This window comes from Ochotona princeps, chromosome 29 (genome assembly GCF_030435755.1).
Source record: "Ochotona princeps isolate mOchPri1 chromosome 29, mOchPri1.hap1, whole genome shotgun sequence".
NCBI lineage: Eukaryota > Metazoa > Chordata > Mammalia > Lagomorpha > Ochotonidae > Ochotona > Ochotona princeps.
Genome location: NC_080860.1, coordinates 11,250,550 through 11,268,322, shown reverse-complemented (window position 1 = coordinate 11,268,322; position 17,773 = coordinate 11,250,550). Strand labels below are relative to the sequence as shown.

At 55.8% G+C, this 17,773-nt stretch overlaps 3 protein-coding genes across 9 annotated transcripts in view; all 3 read left to right on the top strand.

Annotated features, from left to right (window-relative positions):
* The window catches only part of CMKLR1 (chemerin chemokine-like receptor 1), a 718,021-nt gene that overhangs the window by 505,132 nt on the left and 195,116 nt on the right, over positions 1-17,773 (top strand). The gene's annotated exons all lie outside the window — the stretch shown is intronic.
* OASL (2'-5'-oligoadenylate synthetase like) lies at positions 303-9,752 on the top strand. 2 transcript variants are annotated; one of them, XM_058656661.1, is made up of 6 exons: positions 303-518; positions 2,834-3,116; positions 4,287-4,474; positions 5,546-5,784; positions 6,847-6,994; positions 8,442-9,752. In XM_058656661.1, exons 1-6 carry the CDS (start codon positions 318-320, stop codon positions 8,940-8,942), a joined length of 1,560 nt encoding a protein of 519 aa, XP_058512644.1. In that variant the 5' UTR covers positions 303-317; the 3' UTR covers positions 8,943-9,752. The 2 variants fall into 2 exon arrangements, with proteins under 2 accessions (XP_058512644.1, XP_004591961.2); XM_004591904.2 differs by lacking the exons at positions 5,546-5,784; positions 8,442-9,752 and having other exon boundaries at positions 6,847-6,957.
* On the top strand, positions 10,589-17,437 carry C29H12orf43 (chromosome 29 C12orf43 homolog). Of its 6 annotated transcripts, none has more exons than XM_058656676.1 (6): positions 10,589-10,742; positions 13,222-13,264; positions 13,444-13,542; positions 15,400-15,473; positions 16,114-16,204; positions 16,585-17,437. In XM_058656676.1, exons 1-6 carry the CDS (start codon positions 10,589-10,591, stop codon positions 16,943-16,945), a joined length of 822 nt encoding a protein of 273 aa, XP_058512659.1. In that variant the 3' UTR covers positions 16,946-17,437. The 6 variants fall into 6 exon arrangements, with proteins under 6 accessions (XP_058512659.1, XP_012784349.2, XP_058512658.1 ...); XM_012928895.2 differs by having other exon boundaries at positions 16,582-17,437; XM_058656675.1 differs by having other exon boundaries at positions 16,579-17,437.

The following is a 17,773-nucleotide window of genomic DNA, read 5'->3' as shown; positions in this document are numbered from 1 at the left end:
AAAGAAAACTCAACAAGTTGAGAATCGAAACTGAGAGCAGAAAGTTGGCTGGATGCCAGCCCTCTTAAGGTGGCCCCAGGTCTGCTAACCTCAACCTGGTTTCCCTCAATACACCTGCATCATGAAGGGTCCCCAAGAAGGGGAGTTATACATCAGCCCGATCAGCCCCAGATTCCTCTTCATTCTGATGCTTTATCCCACAGGGTGCTGAAGAGCAGCTAAGGAGGAGCCCCCTTAAGAAAGGAGGGGGCGTGTGCTAGATGGACAGGGGCTGAATGACTATATAACTGCCCAGCAATGGTACTGTCCAGACCGAGATGGCACTGGCACAGGAGCTGTACGGCACCTCAAGTTGCAGGCTGGACTCCTTTGTGGCTCGGTGGCTGCAGCCGAGCCGGGAGTGGAAGGAGGAGGTGCTGGAAGCTGTGGCCAATGTGGAGCAGTTTCTGAGGCAGGAGTCCTTCCATGGGGAGCGCTGGCTGCAGAACCAGGAGGTGCGGGTGCTGAAGGTGGTCAAGGTGAGACTCCCTGCCCTACCCCCAGCCAGGCAGGACAAAACTCCTGGTGAAAAAAACCACATCCCTAATCATGAAAGAATCCTTACCTGCTTCTCTCTCCCTAACCCATGCTGCTGATCTCTCGGGACACCACATCCAGCCTGTCCCCACCTCAGCTTATCGTACCTGCAGTGGGGCAGGGCCAGTGAGTGAGGGCCCAGCAGCAGGTCAGACAAACCCCTTACAGTGGGTGGTTTCTAGCTCCCGTACCCTGGGAGCCTGGCACGATCCTCTCCCCAGGATAGACAGCCAAAGGAAAGAGAGCCCCCAGGGCTAAAGACCCCACTTCCCTTCATGAGCAAATGCAAGACAAAGCTTTTGGCAACGTTTGGGAGCTCACGGGGGAAACGTTAATGTAGTATTTATGTTTGTCGACCCAGGAAAATTCCTGCTGATTTTGTTAGGTGTAATTGTAGTTTGCGGTTATGGAGAAGAATGTTTCTTGTTTCTCTCTCTCTCTCTCTCTCTCTCTCTCTCTCTGATTTTTAAGGATGCAACTGTTGAAGTAGATAGGAACAGAATCTGCAATCGATGTCCAAGTGTTTTAGACCAAGCAGAGGCAAGGGATTTAAACTTACTGCACTCAAAGCAGCGGTCATTTAGAGTGTTTGGGCTTCTTCTCCTTTTCTCGATGATGTGATTAAGATCTTGTTCAGGGGCTCAGAGAAGGGCAACTTGGCCAAGGCCACACAGCCTATCATCAGTACTGGGATTTGAACCTGACTCCACAGCTGGGGCTCCTGTTTCCAAACTGAATGAGCTTTGTTTGCCGACTCAGGTTGTCCTCCAGGCCACGATTGCATCTCTCATTGAAATCTCCAAGTGGCCGAGAAACCCCAAGCGCAATGGATCATGAGAAAATCTTCATTCTATTTGGACTCTAAAGGCCCTCCCTTGCAGGAAAATCCCCTACAACCATGCCGAGCAGGGGCCTTCAGACCAACCAGACTTGGTAGCACCAAGCCAAAGCAAGCCAAGAAGCCCATGGTGGGCTCCTCTCTGCTTTCAGCCAGAACGGGCGGCCTGATCAGGGTGACGCAGCGTCCTCAACCCACTCACGTGAGGCAGAAAGGCTGAGTCTGCAGGCCAGGGCAAGGGGAGAATAGAAAAGGGAAGAGGGAGATAGATGCTGCAGCTCCAGAGCAGGACATGGCTGTGGACTTGGGGGAGAAGAAACAGGTGCAAGTCCCACCCACTGACCCACTGCTAAGTTCCACCTCTTCCTCTGACTCTGCTGTTCTCTGGCTGGGAGACCCAAGCTCCCGCCGCCTGGGTCACCTCCTCTGTCCATGGCGGCTGACTCTCCTAGGATTGCCCTACCCCCAACCCGTCGCGTCACCAGCAGCTATGAGGGTTAAAAGAGATACCACCCAGAAAGGGCTCTCTGGTGATGCCAGATTCTAAAGAAGCCCAACCCTTAGCAGCTGAGTGGGAGCTCAGAAACAGTCACTCCTCTTGTGAGGATTGGTCCCTCCCCTTACAGTCGGGCGCTTTCCGCTTTCCGCAGCAATTCCACCTGACCCTCTTCCGTGCCTCCCCACCTCCCCAACAAGAGTGAGAAAGAGGGGAGACCAGACAGTTGTGGGGTTTCATGTGCCCACAGCAGCGGATCCTAGACAGCCAATCTAAAATCTCAGAACAGCAAAAAAGACCCTGCCCAGCTCTTCCCTAGCAGATGGGGACCCTGAGGCCCAGGCTGCGGGAGGGTCTGGCAAGTCAGCTAGAAAGAGAGGAGGAAAAGGAATATATGGTTGCCGACTTCCTGGGTGCCTGGCCCTGCTCCTCCCAGGATCTTAGTGACTCATCTTCCCGCACTCTGGCTCCTGAAGAATCCCACAGCTTATGGTCAAGGTCAAAGGAAGGGGCCTCCATTCCCAGAGCATGTCTGTGGTCCACCAGGCAAATGTCTTCCCTCTTCTTAATGCCTTCAAGTGATTCAGATTCCATGAGACCCCGCAAAAGCAGGGTGGGGGAGCGGGGAAAAGGGATGTAGAATGAGGCTAGATGCTCCTATAGGGTTCCTTTGGGTTAGGAATTCCTCTGGGGGATAAAAGGCAGATGGTATAGTAGTTCAGCCTGAACCCCGGGCAGGTGACCCCAGGTTTGACAGTTCCAATTTTTCACATGCAAAGTGGGGGATGTGGGCTGTGCCCTTTCGTCTCTCAGGATGGGGGGAGGTGATACACAGGCCATGGAATCCACCATGGGATGTGTCGCAAGGGGTCACCTGGCCTATGGCTGAGGGCCACTGGCCAACGAGCTCTATGTTTCCACAGGTGGGCTCCTTTGGGACGGGCACAGCGCTCAAAGGCACTGCTGAAGTGGAGTTGGTGGCGTTCCTGAGCTGTTTCTGCAACTTCTGGGAGGAGGCCAAGTACCACACAGCGGTTCTGAGACTGATACAAAAAAAGATACAGTACTGCCAAGACCTGCTGGCCCTGGGGCTCAGGGACCTGAGGGTGGACGAGGGAGTCCCCAGGGCGCTCGTATTCACCATCCAGACCAGAACGACAGCAGAGCCCATCACAGTCACCCTCGTGCCTGCCTACAGGGTCCTGGGTAAGGGCCTTGCTTACACCTGCTTACACACCTGCCATCACCAACAGACTTGCCTCTCATTCCTGGCTGCCTGCCACCAGCATCTGCATTCATTCATTCTACACCAGCCCTGGGATGACAGGGACCTGGGCTGGCACAGTGCACCATGGTCATCACAGACCCCAACTTCTGAGAGCAAAAATGTTCTCAAAGAGTCACAATTGTGGACAAATGGATAAGCATATTTAAAGGAGTACAGGGTGTGTTGGGTGCCCCCCAGGGAATGTGCTCAGAAAGGGGCTTTGTGCAGAAAGCACTTCCTGAAGGAGCTAAGATGTCAGCGAGAGTAAGGAGCTAAACAGTATCAGTGAGTGCTTCTCACCAAGAAACACTCACTGAGGGGTGGAGTGGGGGGTCTGACCCCGAGGCAAGGGTAAGCACTTTCTTGGGGAGGTTATTCCAGAAAACACTGGTTGGGAAAGCCACCAAGCTGAGCTCTTGGGCTACATGACCCTGGAGAAGGCTCAATACCAATCGAGAGCAGACCTCCAGGTCCTCCTTGGTGACACCCAGGGAGCTTACCCATTTCCTACCCATTGGGGATTTCTCCCTCTGCCACCACCACCTCCCAGGGCACTAACCCATGAGCACTCCTTTGTGCCAGGGCAGAGCTTTCTAGATGTTTGAAGTGTTCTGGAACAGCTACAAGCCCAGGTGACGCAGGCTCTAGTTCGCATGCCCCCTCCTGTGTACTGCCATGGCTGTCCATGAGTCAATGTGTGGGGGAGGAGCTGGAGATGAGATCTGATCTTAGCAAGAGCGAGCATGCTCGAGACACACGTGAGAGATGCCTCTCAGGGCCGGGGTCTCCAAGAGTACTAATCGATCCCAAGAAACTACCACCCAGAACGAGACCCAAAGCCAACCTTAAAGAATCAACTGGGTAGAGGGGAGGTACTGGGGGCAGCCAACGAGGACAACAGTCATTGAGTAGCCTGAAACCAATATTGATTTCCCAGGGCAAAGAGCAAACTCCTAAGCAGAACAAAGCAAAGCAAACCTTCGGCTCCTCAGGACACAAGGTCTGAGGAAAGAGAACCCCAGGAGAGGGCAGGTTCCTCCCCTCACCGTTCCCCGCACGTCCTGCAGCCCCCTCACCTCTCTCTCCCTTTGGTCTCCTCTCCCCTCCAGGTTCCTCAGTTTCCAACTCGCCACCACCCCCAGGAGTGTATGTGGATCTGATCAAAGCCTCTTACAGCTACTCCAACTACTCCGGCATCTTCTCCCCCTCCTTCAGCGAGCTGCAAAGGAACTTTGTGAAACACCAGCCGACCAAGCTCAAGAGCCTCCTGCGGCTGGTAAAGCACTGGTACCAGCAGGTGAGGGCTGCCTGGCCGGGCTGGAGAGCAGAGGGAGGGTAGAGGAGGGAGACGGGGCGAGCAACCCGTGTAGAAGGAAGGGAGCTAGAAAGAGAACAGGGAACAGAGAAGGAAAAAGGAGACATGGGGTAATGCCTAGTATCGCAGTAAAAACACCCTCATACCACACCAGCAAATGCAGCTAGCCAATGCCAGCAGCCCCATATGTTGTAGACACGAATCGTGGCAGGTAAAAGACTAACAAAGAAGGAAGATTCATTTTATTCCACCTGTCCCCGTTCCCCTCCAAGTGCTCATTACTGAGTGAAGGTATCCATGGTAACCCCTTTGGGATGCCATCTGTGATGAATGGTGCCACACATCCATCGAACTATTTGGAAGAACAGGGTCAGCTAAACTTGTGAATGAAGGATTCAAAAACATAAAAACTGAGGAGAATTCCTAAACCCCGGGTCCATCAAATTCGTTTTTAAAACATTTGTTTATTTGAAAAAATTATAGAAAGAGAGAGAAAGATCTTCCACGCGCTGGTTCACGCTCCAAATGATCACAGCTGCCAGGGCTGGGCCAAAGTGAAGGCAGCAGACGAGTAACTCCAGCCCTTGGCCATATCCCACTGCTTTCCCAAATCATAAACAGGGAACTGCATGGCAAGTGAACCAGCCAGTTCTGGAACCAGCACTCACGTGAGACGCCAGCATTGCACATGGTGACTTAACAGGACACGCCAGGGCATTGGGCCCCGAACCCTTTCTTGGTAGGCTCCTTCTCTCAATACAATCCAAACTATTTTAAATGTAGCTTCCTGAGCCCAGCTCACTTACTCCTTGGCCTCCTCCTCATCCCCCATTCCCAAAGTGGCATCTGTCAAGCATGAATGCAACTCCCAGTCCCTTCCGTCTAAAACGGAAAGCTCGAGGCCCAGAGAGGTGGGTGACTTGACTGAGGTCACACAAGACGAGCCGGGAGATGGGCAAGCTGGGCCAAGGGTTGAGATTAGCTGGCGTCTTGTCCGACTTGAACCTTAACACAGAACCTTAAGGTCTCTTTCTTTCTTCGCTCCTCCAACAGTATGTGAAGGCCAAGTGCCCCAGGGCCAACCTGCCTCCGGACTATGCCCTTGAGCTGCTGACCATCTATGCCTGGGAAAAAGGTGCTGAGGCAGAAAGCTTCCGGCTGGAGGAGGGCCTGGCCACCGTGATGGAGCTGCTCCAGGACCATCAGTTCCTCTGCATCTACTGGACCAGCTACTACACACTCCAGAACCCGCTTATTGAGGACTGCGTTCGCAAACAGCTCAAAAAAGACAGGTAGGGAGGCGTGTAGGCACACAGCTGGCCTGCTGGGCGAGTGCCGCAGAACAAAGGGAAGCAGCAAGGAATGACGGGTTGGCTTTCATTCGTTTGTTTGTTTTGCTTTAAAGATTGATTTTTCTTGGAAAGGCAGATTTTACAAAGAGAAGGAGAGATAGAAAGAAAGATCTCCCATCCACTGGTTCACTCCCCAAACGGCCGCAACGGCTGGAGCTGAGCTGATCTAAAACCAGCATCCAGGAGCACCCACATGGATGCAGGGACCAAGGGCTTTAGACAATCCTCCACTGCTTTCCTAGGCCACAAGCAGGGAGCTGAATGGGAAGAGTAAAGCAACAGGGATACAAACCGGTTGTCCATATGGGATCCCAGTACTTCTAAGGTAGGATTAGCCAATTGAGCCCCCAAGTTGGGCCCAGCTGTTACATTTTTGCGTGGCAAACAAGGAGCCTAGAATATCGGGTTCCTCTCAGTAAGCTGCTGCTACCTTCAGCCCTACAGAGAAAGCCGAGGCTCCTGGGATGCCAAGTTCACGTCCTAGCCAGAAGCTTAGCACCCAACACCCAAGGTCTCCCCACGAGGGCCTGGCAGGCCAGTGGGTCCCCTCCAAGCCGATAACCTTTAGAGAGAAAAGACCCTCAGAGGCAGCCCAAGCTCATCTCTGCTAGAGGCAGTGAGCAGAAGTCTGTGCCTTGGTTTCCTCGTCTATAAAATGGATTCCTAATTCAGAGACCTGTAAGGATCCAGGCAGGTGAATTCACGTAGGAATGAGCCTGGGCTTCAGCAATGTCAGTAGTTGGTGGTGGTGGCATTAACTGTGATCCAAAGCAGTTCTGTACATCTGACCCCAAATGGGCATGGCCCTGCACGGAACAGAAAAGGAATCCCTGAGAGGGACCTAACAGCACTCCATCAGACTTAGGGGATCTCCTCCTCTCCATCCCACAACCCCTCCCCAGCCCCTGTGCCTCGCTCTCCCAGAGGACTGCCGGCTAGCGCCTGGGCTCGGGGTACAAGAGGTGCCCAATAAGCGCTGGGCACTGTCTCCTTGTCTTGCAGGCCTGTCATCCTGGACCCCGCGGACCCCACCCACAACGTGGCCGAGGGTTACAGGTGGGACATCCTGGCGCAGAGGGCTGGCCAGTGCCTGAAACAGGACTGCTGCTATGACAGCAGGGAGAACCCAGTGCCCAGCTGGAGCGTGCAGGTAACGATACCACTGCAGAGTGTTCCATGTTCACTTGCCTGCCACCCTCTCCCATCCTCCCGAAAAGGACTGCAGGGTCAGACAGGTGAACTTGGGGAAATTCTGGGTCCACTGAGCCTCAACTTTCTTATCTTTTAATTCCCAATTCTCCTTTTTTTTTTTTTTCATGTAGCCTAACTTGGGGAATCAGTTCACTATTCCCCATCATTCTTTGCACAAGCTGAGCCCAGAAATGCAGCTCTACTGGCTGTTCAGTGCCAGCCCCAGGCTTGGCTGATGGGGGTAGGGATGGAGGTTAAGAGACAAAGATTATATGGAAATAGGTCATGGCCCTGACCCCCAAGGACCCCATCCAGGGTACAAGCAAGCACATCCATGAAACGAAGTTGCACAAAAACTTCTAGAAAGAGCCAACAGGGCATCAACAACAATGTTTCTGCACAGGGGGCAACCATGGTGTGTGCACAAAGGGTTATCCCGTGTCTTATGAGGTTGCTTGATTGAAATCCAACCTCCTCTGAGGCAGAGCAGGCCAGAGAATTCCCACACAGAAAGAATGCTGTATGCTCATCAGCCCTGCTCTAACCATCGCACAGTGTCCCCATGTGTTTGAGTTATAACCCTGGGCCCCAAACACAGGTACAATGCTTAGGCATTCTTTTAGAATTAAAAATAATCTTCAAAGGGATTTATCAGAAAAGATAAGGCACACCATTAATCCCCCAAAATTTTTTACTTTAAAACAAAATATTTACGTATTTGTTTATTTTAAAGAGAGAGAGAATGAATCTTCCACCTGCTGGTTCACTATCCAAATGTTTGCAACAGCCAGGGCTGGGCCAGGTCTGCCACATGGGTGCAGGGGCCCTGGGTACTTTGATCATCCTCCACTGCCTTCCCAGCAGGAAGGTAGATCCAAGGGGAGCATCCAGGACTTGAGCTAGCACCCATATGGTCTGCTGGCACTTGCAGATGGTAGCTTTACCCATTATGCCACGGCATCACCACCTCCCCCAACAAGAATGCATTTCACTGATACCACACCTCACAATTTGTACGGCACTGGTCCCTGGACCCACTCAGCGAACATGGCCCCCACTGAGGACGCCCACACCCGGTATCAAAGCATCTGGTTCTTGTCCTGCCTCTGTTCTGCTTTCCCACTTCCTGCTCACGCGCACTCTGAGAAGCCGCTGCTGGTGATGGCTCAAGTCCTTGAGTCCCTGCCACCCGTGTGGGACACCCGGATGACCTTTCCAGCTCCTGACTTCAGCATGGCCCAGGCCTGGCCCTAATTTAGCCTATGCTCTCACTCTCTCTCCCAATTTCAACACATCCACACATAGAAAATATGATAACAAGAATAGACCGCAGTCAGGGTAGGGAAAGTGGTCAGCACAGGCAATGCACAGAGGCCCTAATCCTTCCCCTCCCTTGCCCCTCGCAGTACGCCCAGGACATGCAGGTGACGGTGGAGCGGTGGGGTTACGCAGACCTGATCCTCTGGGTGAACCCGTACGAGCCCATCAGGAAGCTGAAGGAGCGGATCCGCCGGAGCCAGGCCCTCGTGGGCCTGCCACGCCTCTCCTTCCAGGAGCACGGCTGCAAGCGCCGAGTGCTCAGCAGCCACTGCTCCCTGGCCGACTACGGCGTCTTCTGCAGCACCCGCATCTGCCTGCTGGAGACTGTCTCCCCTGAAATCCAGGTCTTCATTGAAAGCCCCAACGGGAGCAGCCAGGCCTACACGGTACACCCCAAAAGCTTCGTGCTGAGCCTCAAGCAGCAGATTGAAGACCGGCAGGGTTTTCTGAGCAAGCAGCAGCAGCTGGAGTACGAGGGCCAGGTCCTGCAGGACTGGGTGGACGTGGGCTACTACAACATCCAGGACAGCGACACGATCACCCTCTCCCAGAAGCCATCAGCACATGTCCGCTACCTCCACAGCTAGTTTCTCCGAGGGAAGGCTGTAATGCATTTCTGCCCATCCACCATGCTTTCCACTTCTCGGCTGGGGGCAGCCCTGGGGCCTGCCTTCATCAGCTTCATCAACGGTTACCCAAGGCTGCCAAGGCAAAGCGGAGAGCTGGGAGTCGCAGAATACGCCACCGGGCTGCGGCCAGACTCCTATGTGCTCATGGGATTCTCTTGCACACAACCCACTATGGCAGCCAGCCGGTAAAGTTCAAGGCTCAACCTCCGCAGCAGCTAAAAATAAAAACTAGGGGACTCAGTCAAGAGCTGCCAGCTCCTCTACTTCCTATCTACTTCCGATTCCAGGGCCAACCAGAGGAATCCCGATCAGCTTCCCAGACCAGCCATGTGGGGTGCCCTGCTGCCAGAGAGCCAGGGTCCACAGCCTTCCCACACCAGCCACCTTCTTCATGGGCGCTCGTGGAAGCCTCGGCTTCTCGCTACTACCAGGCGTTTCCCATGTCGCTGCCTGCCTGCCTGCCTGCCTGACAGTCTTGGCCATAGGCAAGAGGTGGTGCCACATCCCTTTGCTCTTGCGGCCTGGGACCCCCAAAGCCTCAGCTCTCACACGGATGCTCTTTGCTTGGCTTCTGATGCCAGCCAAAGAACACCTCGTGGTTCTTCTTGCTCGATCGTTTGAGGTTCTCAACCCTGGAGGGAAACTGACACAAAAAGAGGCAAAGTCTTAAAGACTGAAAATAAAGCATAACAATAATAAAACTCCCTCTATGTCTGAAACCGTCACATGCACATCACCTAATAACCCACAGACAGTGGGAGAATAAAATGTGATCGGATTTACTCCAATCAACCAATAAAAATTTTCCTTTAACCTTGTGTTGCCTTTTTTTTTTTTTAACATTTTATGTCCATTTCTGTACTTGGGTCATCTTCTGCTACCTTCCCAGGTGCATTAGCAGGGAGCTGGATAGGAAGTGGAGCAGCCAGGCCCTGAACTAGCATTCCAAGCATAGGTATAAGTACTACATGACTTTCACTCGCTTAGCATACCTCACACAGTACACTTCATAACTGGTTCTCACAGCTCCAGGCAGTTTGGAAACAAGAATCTTTGCAATTCCCAGGTTTTTGTTGTTTGTTGTTGTTGTTGTTGCGTTTGGGACAGCCGGCCTCTGGAGCTCACATCTTTATGACCATTACAATGCCAGCCCACATCGTAGGTGATGGGAAACGCCTTATTTCCAGATGAATAGGCTACTTTCACATTCCACTCAGGCTTCCAGGACACAGATCCGCAAACTGGATGACTCATAAACAAGCATGCTGCACAGTGGGAAGGGCAGGAAGGAGGTTCCGCCAGGTCTAACAAGTCGTGAAAAACCTCGCCCTGATTCCCCAGGTGCTGTGTCTTACAAGGTGCAAAGGCCGAAGCTCTCTCGTGCAGAAGAGCGTTGCCGCCATTCATGAGGGTTCAGCTGTGACCTAATTACCCCTGGGATTCCCTATCAGCTAATTATCAACCGTTCCCTAAGCCCCAACTCAATATCACCAGAAGTCGAGGAGAGGCTGAGAACTACAATCCCCACAATGCTATGCGCCCCCGGCTCTGCCCTGGAGAGTGCGCATACCATACTTTCCCACAACCCTTCGCGGGTTCACAAGATGGCGGCGTCCAGTGGCGCCATGAGCGATTCGGACAGCAGCAGCGGCAGCAGCGGCAGCAGCGACGCCGAGGAGCTGGCGCGGTGCCGCGAGGCCGCGAGGCCGGCCTGGGGCCTGGAGCAGCGCCTGCCCGGGGCCGGGACGTCAGGCGGCGGTAGGAGACTGTGCTTGGGGAGGCTGGGTGACGGATGCGCGTGGGTCCGAGATATGGGGGTGAGGAAGGGGTTGCCGGGAGGCAGGGGTGCCAATGGAAGGCCCCGGGGAGGCAGGGGTGCGGAGGGAAGGGTCCGGGGAGGTAGGGGGTGTGGAAGGAAGGCCCCGGGGAGGTAGGGGTGCCGAGGGAAGGGTCCGGGGAGGTAGGGGTGCCGAGGGAAGGGTCCGGGGAGGTAGGGGTGTCTAGGGAAGGGTCCGGGGAGGTAGGGGTGTCTAGGGAAGGCCCCGGGGAGGTTGGGGTGCCGAGGGAAGGCCCCGGGGAGGTAGGGGTGCCGATGGAAGGCCCCGGGGAGGTAGGGGTGTCTAGGGAAGGGTCCCGGGAGGTTGGGGTGCCGAGGGAAGGGTCCGGGGAGGCAGGGGTGCGGAGGGAAGGGTCCGGGGATGTAGGGGGTGTGGAAGGAAGGCCCCGGGGAGGTAGGGGTGCCGAGGCAAGGGTCCGGGGAGGTAGGGGTGTCTAGGGAAGGGTCCGGGGAGGTAGGGGTGTCTAGGGAAGGGTCCGGGGAGGTAGGGGGTGTGGAAGGAAGGCTCCGGGGAGGTAGGGGTGCCGAGGGAAGGGTCCGGGGAGATAGAGGTCTTGACTGAAAGCGCAGGCGGGCGGCTGACCTGTTATGCCAGTCGAGACCACTGGCACCCGGGGGTCTTTGGGTTCGTGCGGCTCCCCCCGGGCCAGGTAAAGCCCACCTGTGTGGACTGACGCTGCGTCCATCCCCTTTTTGCGATCCTCCTCGCGGCCTTCGCATCCTCTCTGGGGTCGCTAGCCGGCTCTCCCCACTGTGCCAAGATGTCCCGTTCCGTGCGTAGAACCCACCCAAGCCTAGAATTTGGGGTGGAAAAACAAAACATCAAAAAAATTTTTAATAAATTTTTGTTTGAAAGGCAGAATTAGGGAAGGAGAGGCAGAGAGATCTTTCCTCCGATGGTTTACTCGGCAAATACGGTGGCAAGAGCTGGGCTGATCTGGGAGCTTCTTTCTGGTCTCCCTCGTGGGTGCAGGGACCCAAAAGCTTTGGGTTATTCCTCTGTTGCTTTCTCAGGCCACAAGCAGGGACCGGGGTCAGAAGTGGAGCAGCCAGGACACAAACCCATATTTATATGGAATGCTGGCCCTGCAGGTGGAGGATTAGGGTGCTGCACCACCGACCAATCCCACAACAGTGTGAGCATTCCGTGTTCTCTGCCTCCTTGCCAGCCCTTTTGCTAACGGTCAGCCTGTTGACAGCTAGTCAGTGGAATGTGATGAGATTGCGTTGTGATTTTGAGTTGCATTTTTAAGATATTTTACAGGCAGAGTTAGAGAGTGGGAGAGACATTTCACTCCCCAGATGACCATGATAGCCAGAGCTGGGCCCAGAGCCTAGAAATCCATCTAGGTGTCCTGAATAGGTGCAGGGGCCAACTTCTGCTGCTTTCCCAAGAGCTACGAATTGGAGCAGCCAAGACCCGAACCAGTGCTCATGTGAGATATCCGTGTTGCATTTGGAGGCTTAACCCACTGCGCTTCAGTGCCAGCCCCCCATCTTACTTGGTTCATTACTTGAGGCCTTATTTCCCTGTTAGAGCGTTGGTCATCTGTGCGTTCCACTTTTCTCTGAGCTGTGGACACTTCCACCATTTCAGCACCAGGTGGCGCCCTAAGCCAAGGTCTGTTGCAAGCCTGCTGTGTTGTCGCTGTTTGAGATTTGTCCATTAGCGACTGAAATCTTGAGACTTTGGCTGAAGAGCTGGCCTGGCTTTATAAGCAGTGGCCAGTAACAGTACTGGGCTCAGCATCATGGGCCTGGCAGTGAGCTCCAGGGCAGGGAGGGTCCTGCACTTTCCCACCTTGGGCCCCAGCAGCTACCGTCTGACTCCAGGGGTGCTGGAGGATGGGCTTGAGGAGGTGGTCAGACGCCCTGGGTACGGGATGGCAAGGGGACATGGGACATATTACTATGGGGGACCTGGCAGTGTGTTTCAGGTCTTAGGGTCTGAACTTAAATCCCTCCCCCAGGTGGGAGGGGTGGAGTTGTGTGTTACTCAAGTAGTTTATTTTCATGATCACCAAGTTTCACTCACAGTGGTTTTCTTTGCGATATAGTGTGTACCATTTAAAACCTCATTCCGGGGCCCGATGCAAAGGCTCAGTTGGCTAATCCTCCCCCTTCAAGTCCTGGGATCCCACATGGGTGCTGGTTCATGTCCCAGCTGCTCCACTTCCCATCCAGCTCCCTGCTTGTGGCCTGGGAAAGCAGCAGAGGACGAACCAAGGCCTTGGGACCCTGCACCCCAAGTGAGAGACCCGGAATAGGCTCCTCGCTTCAGACTAGCTCAGCTCCAGCTGTTGTAGCCTTTTGGGGAGTCAGCTAGCGGATGAAAGATTTGTGCGTTTGTCCCTGTTCACTCACTGCGCCCCTTCAGCCCCGGCTTGGTTTCTTCCACAGGTGCTGCAAAGAGCCAGCCACCCGCCTCCCAGCCGAGCCTCAGGTACTGTCACTGTCAGGCTGCGAGTGTGTGTGTGTGTGAGCACACACGTGTGTGCATGTATCAGTGCTACATGGGAGCGCTGGGCTGTGAGAGCTGACAAGGCGCACACAGCTTCCCCATGCTGCTAAGACGGCTTCCAAGGCAGCAGGAAGTGAGGCCTGCCCGTGCGTGTGTTGCAGGCACAGGGTAGATGAGCATGAGCAAGATGGCAACGAGCTGCAGACCACCCCCGAGTTCCGAGCCCACGTGGCCAAGAAGCTGGGAGCCTTGCTGGACAGGTGAGTGGACGCATGCGCCTTTTCTCTTCCTGGATGCCCACGGGACGACCCCCAGAGGCCCAGGCTTCTCCTGTACACTCCAAACCTCTCCTCCAGGCTGCGACACAGCCAGAGGGACCCGGGCCAGGGGGTGGGGCCAGTACCATTGCAGCCATCAGGACCACTAGCCAGATTCTGTGTTTTCATTCAGAGATGCACACACCCTGTTCTTTGCCACCTTAGCCTGTGCCACTGGTTCCCTTCGGGGGTGCCCTGCGGTGTGGGGACGTTCCCACAGTCTGAAACCCAGCAGGTGGCCGCGGTGTGTCATCCGCACACTGGCCCGCCCTGGGTGTCTACCGGCTGTGTGGGTAGAGCGCTGCCAGTGCCCATGTATTCCTGCGGGCACCTCGTGTGCATCCCAGCCAGGAGGCAGCAGCCACCAGCCAGCAGACACTCCCGCCCACTACACAAGCTCCAGGAAGGATAGAGCTGGTGTGTCTCCAGAGCCCTGCAGGTGTCGGCCCTGGGCCAGCTCTCTTACATTGAGCTCCCCAGCGTGGTAAGAATTCATTTGGGTCAGTATTGCCAATGAGGATGCCAAGACAAGGTCTAGGTCACTGGAACAGAATGGGCCATCCTGCCAGCAGCAGGCACCCCCCCCCAGCACATGGTGGAGCGGGGAGCCCACCCTCTCTGGGCTCTGGAGCTGCTTCTAAGAGCGTGGGTCCCACTCATGGGCACTCTGCCCCTGGAACATGATGCCTCCTCTGAATAGCATCTCCACAGGAGATGGGGGTTCTGTACGTGCGTTGTAGGGGACCACAGTTGAGACCTTAGCACAGTTAGCGTGTGGCTCTGGGACAAGGAGGGGTTTAGGGGCACTGCAGTCTGCACACCCACGTGCCCTCGAAAGCCAAGGTCCGTGACCACGTGCTCAAGGCTCTGAGGCCTCTTGCTGGGCCCAGTGTCTGTCTCCCTGAAGACTAGAGCTTGCACCAAGCCACTTTGTGTCGCTCCAACAGAACATCTGAGGCTGGGCAGGTGTAAAGAGACAGAGAGTTCTTTAGTTCTGTCACAGTGTGACATGTGGCATCGCGGCAGGGGCCCACGCAAGAGGGCTCGCAGGGTGAGAGGGGAGCCAGCATACCCTACTGTGTGTAGCTCTCCGGGTTCCTGTGTGGGTCCCCTGTATGAGGCCCCCCCCCTTACACGTGCCACCAGCTCCTCCCAGCATCTCTGCCCTGAGCACCAAGTGTCCAGCACAGAGACCCCTGCCCGCCGACCACCCTGGGAGACACAGACTGCATAGAAACCACAGTGAGCAGTGCCCTGGAGAGGGAACGCAGCTCCACGTTCCAGACTGGCAAAGGTCCAACAACCTTGCAGGAGAAGATGAGGCTGGGGGACCAGGTGCCCTGAAGGACAGATGGTGTTCAGAGCTCCCATGGCCTTGCCTGGGACACTTCAGGCATTCGGGGAGGGCAACAGCGTGCAGCCGAGGCAAGCTGACTTCAGAGTGACCATGGCCTCCGTACCATGAGCCGGTCCTCCCTGGCACCAGAGGTGGATGTGGTGCCTGGTTGGCCCTCCTGTTGGACCAGGGCTTCTCCATGTTCCTCCCATTGGCGGTTTCCACCTGCTGGTTCTTGGTGCTGGCTGGGGAGGTGTTGGTTTCACATCTCAGGGCTGGCAGCACCCCTGGCCTCTGCAGGTGTTAGCGGCGCTCACACCACTGGTTACAAGGACCAGGAATGTTTCTGGAAGTTACCAGGTGTACCTTCTGGCCAGCTTTGAACCACTGTGTGAGGTCAGAGCACGGTCCCGGACAGCCCGGCCTCCTGCTGTGCTATACGCCAGCCTCTCCTCTCCTCCTAGCTCCATTACCATCGCCAAGGTCGTGAGGGAACCGAGAAAAACCACAGTGCAGAGAGAGGCCCCGGAGGACGACGGTGAGTGTTCGTGTCTGTATCCCAGCGGCCATGGCAGGGCGGGTGGTATCCGCGTCCCAGACCATGGCTTCAGAGCCAGCCTTTTTCCCGGTCACCAGCATCCCCGTAGTGCACGCCCACAGAGGCAGCGGAGGGGTGGTTCACATTGCTGGGCCCCTGCCACCCATGCCAGAGACCTGGAGCGAGCCACCGGCGCCCAGCATCGGCCTGGGCCAGTGTGGGCATTTGGGGGGTGAACCAGAAGATAGACTTTCTCTCTGTGGATCTCTGTCTCTCTGCCCCTCTGATAAATAAAAGTTTTCAAACCAATAAAAATCACAGTTTGTCATTCCTTAGATCCTGCCGCACAGTTCCCTTTCTTGTCATCTCCACCCGGGCAGGGGAAGAGATGGGGCACACAACTGCGGGCCCTGAGGCTTACCGTCCCTGCTCCCTCAGCCGCCTGAATATCTGAGCATCCCCTCCCAGGGCCTTTGCGAACTTGGGGTGGGAGATCCCCCTGCTGGCTTCCAGGAGCCTGCGAGGCTCCCTCCCAGCCAGGCCTCAGCCTGTGAGGATACAGGATGGGGGGCAGCAGAACCCTAGGGAGGGGCGGGGCACCTGACATGTGACAGGCCTGACTCCGCCCCTTGACTCCTAGGCTTCCGCCTCTTCTTCACATCCATCCCCGGAGACACTGGAAAGGCAGCTGAACCCCAACCCCGCCGGAAACGACAGCCCTCAAGCTCCAGGTGAAAGCGTGTGTACACGCGCAGCCTTCCTCACTGGCCCGGCTAGGAGGAGCCGGGGGACCTGGAGGAAGATGACAGTGGGTAGGAGGGCAGAATGCTGCTGCTGGCCCTGGGCCCTTAGTGCTCCAAGACCCTTCATGCTAGGCTGGGCACCACCTTACATGCCTGCCCCCCCAGGGCCCCATGAACCCTGCCCCTGGCAAGGTGCCCACTTTACAGGTACCATCCTGAGGGTCAGAGGATGTGGGTCGCTGATGAGGCTGGCCTCTGCTCTCTGCCTGCCTCCCCAGGCCCCCCCGCTAGCTGCCTGGAACGAATCCGGAGCAGCCACGGGTGCCTGCCTCTAGCTAACCCTGGCCACCCTCCCCTTGTAGCAGCAGCGAGGACAGTGACGAGGAATGGCAACGGTGCCAGGAGGCCGCCGTGTCCGCCTCTGACATCCTGCAGGAGTCAGCCATCCACAGCCCCGTCCAGCAGGAGGAGGAGGAGGAGGAAGCCAGGAAGAAAAAGAAGAAGAAAAAGTTGAAAAAGAAAGCCCAGAAGGTGGCTGATGTTGACTCAGCTGTGACCACTGCTACCACCGGGGCCATGGTCCAGAAGCAGGAAGAGGGACTGGGCAAGGCCAACGGGGCCCATGCAGCCTTGGGCACCAAGAAGAAAAGGAAAAAAAAGGCGAGGAAGGCCCATGAGGCTGCCCCCCTGTCACCAGCAGCAAGCCCAGAGGCCACGCCAGCACACTGACCCAGTCTGCGGGCACAGGGCCCCACAAGCACTGAGGACAGGCACCCTGGAGGCAGGACATTTTCATGCCCCACCTCTCTCTCCAGGTCAGGGACTTGGCTGGCAAGGCCGGACTGGCCCACGAAACCTTGATCATGACTGGAGCCTGCCCAGGAGTTGGGGCAGAAGAGTGGTTTCAGGATGAGGCAGCCTAGCCTTGCCTCCCACCAAGGGCCAAGGCAGACCCAGTACCAGAACATTCCACGCTTCCAAGACTCCTGGCTGGTGGCAGATGGCCAGTGTCTCCCAGTGGTGTCCGAGGTGGGCAAGGACATGGAGCCTCTCTTCCCCAGCCTGTGCAGGCTGGGAGAGAAGGGGTCCCCGTAGCCACCATAGAACCAGGCGTGGGAAAGCAGGAAGTTGAGCCCATTGGTCTAACTTTGTGTTTTGTAAGTTTACACGTGTGGACAGCACTCGGCCAGCTGAATGGGAAATACATTGTGAGGCACCGAGCCTTGATATTGTCTCCCTGTCCAGCAGCAACTACATGAGGCAGGGGGGAACTGGGGCCCATACAACAAAAGGGGCTCTGCTGGAAGGAGCAGAGGCAGAGAGAAAATTCCTTGTCTCCCCCCAACCCCCTTTCACCTCCCTCCACCCTTGCCTCAGTAACACCAGGGAAGCCTGCAGGTGCACAGGAGGCCCCTGACCTGCCCATTCCCGTCTGAGTAACTTGTGGCCATGCCAGACGTTTCCAGTCCATTTCTCTTTGGCTTTACTAAAAGTTAAATAAACATACAGGCTCTCCCTTAGCTGGCTACAAGCTGCAGGAGGTTCTGGTTCTCCCAG

What these genes read in the sequence shown, in the direction of transcription:
- OASL (XM_058656661.1), top strand. Translation starts at nt 318, where the DNA reads ATGGCACTGGCACAGGAGCTGTACGGCACCTCAAGTTGCAGGCTGGAC. An exon ending in TAAAGCACTGGTACCAGCAG is followed by an intron (nt 4,475 to 5,545) that starts GTGAGGGCTGCC and finishes CTCCTCCAACAG; the next exon opens with TATGTGAAGGCCAAGTGCCC. An exon ending in TGCCCAGCTGGAGCGTGCAG is followed by an intron (nt 6,995 to 8,441) that starts GTAACGATACCA and finishes TGCCCCTCGCAG; the next exon opens with TACGCCCAGGACATGCAGGT.
- C29H12orf43 (XM_058656672.1), top strand. Translation starts at nt 15,092, where the DNA reads ATGTGGTGCCTGGTTGGCCCTCCTGTTGGACCAGGGCTTCTCCATGTT. An exon ending in AGAGGCCCCGGAGGACGACG is followed by an intron (nt 15,474 to 16,113) that starts GTGAGTGTTCGT and finishes CTTGACTCCTAG; the next exon opens with GCTTCCGCCTCTTCTTCACA. An exon ending in CGACAGCCCTCAAGCTCCAG is followed by an intron (nt 16,205 to 16,578) that starts GTGAAAGCGTGT and finishes CTCCCCTTGTAG; the next exon opens with CAGCAGCGAGGACAGTGACG.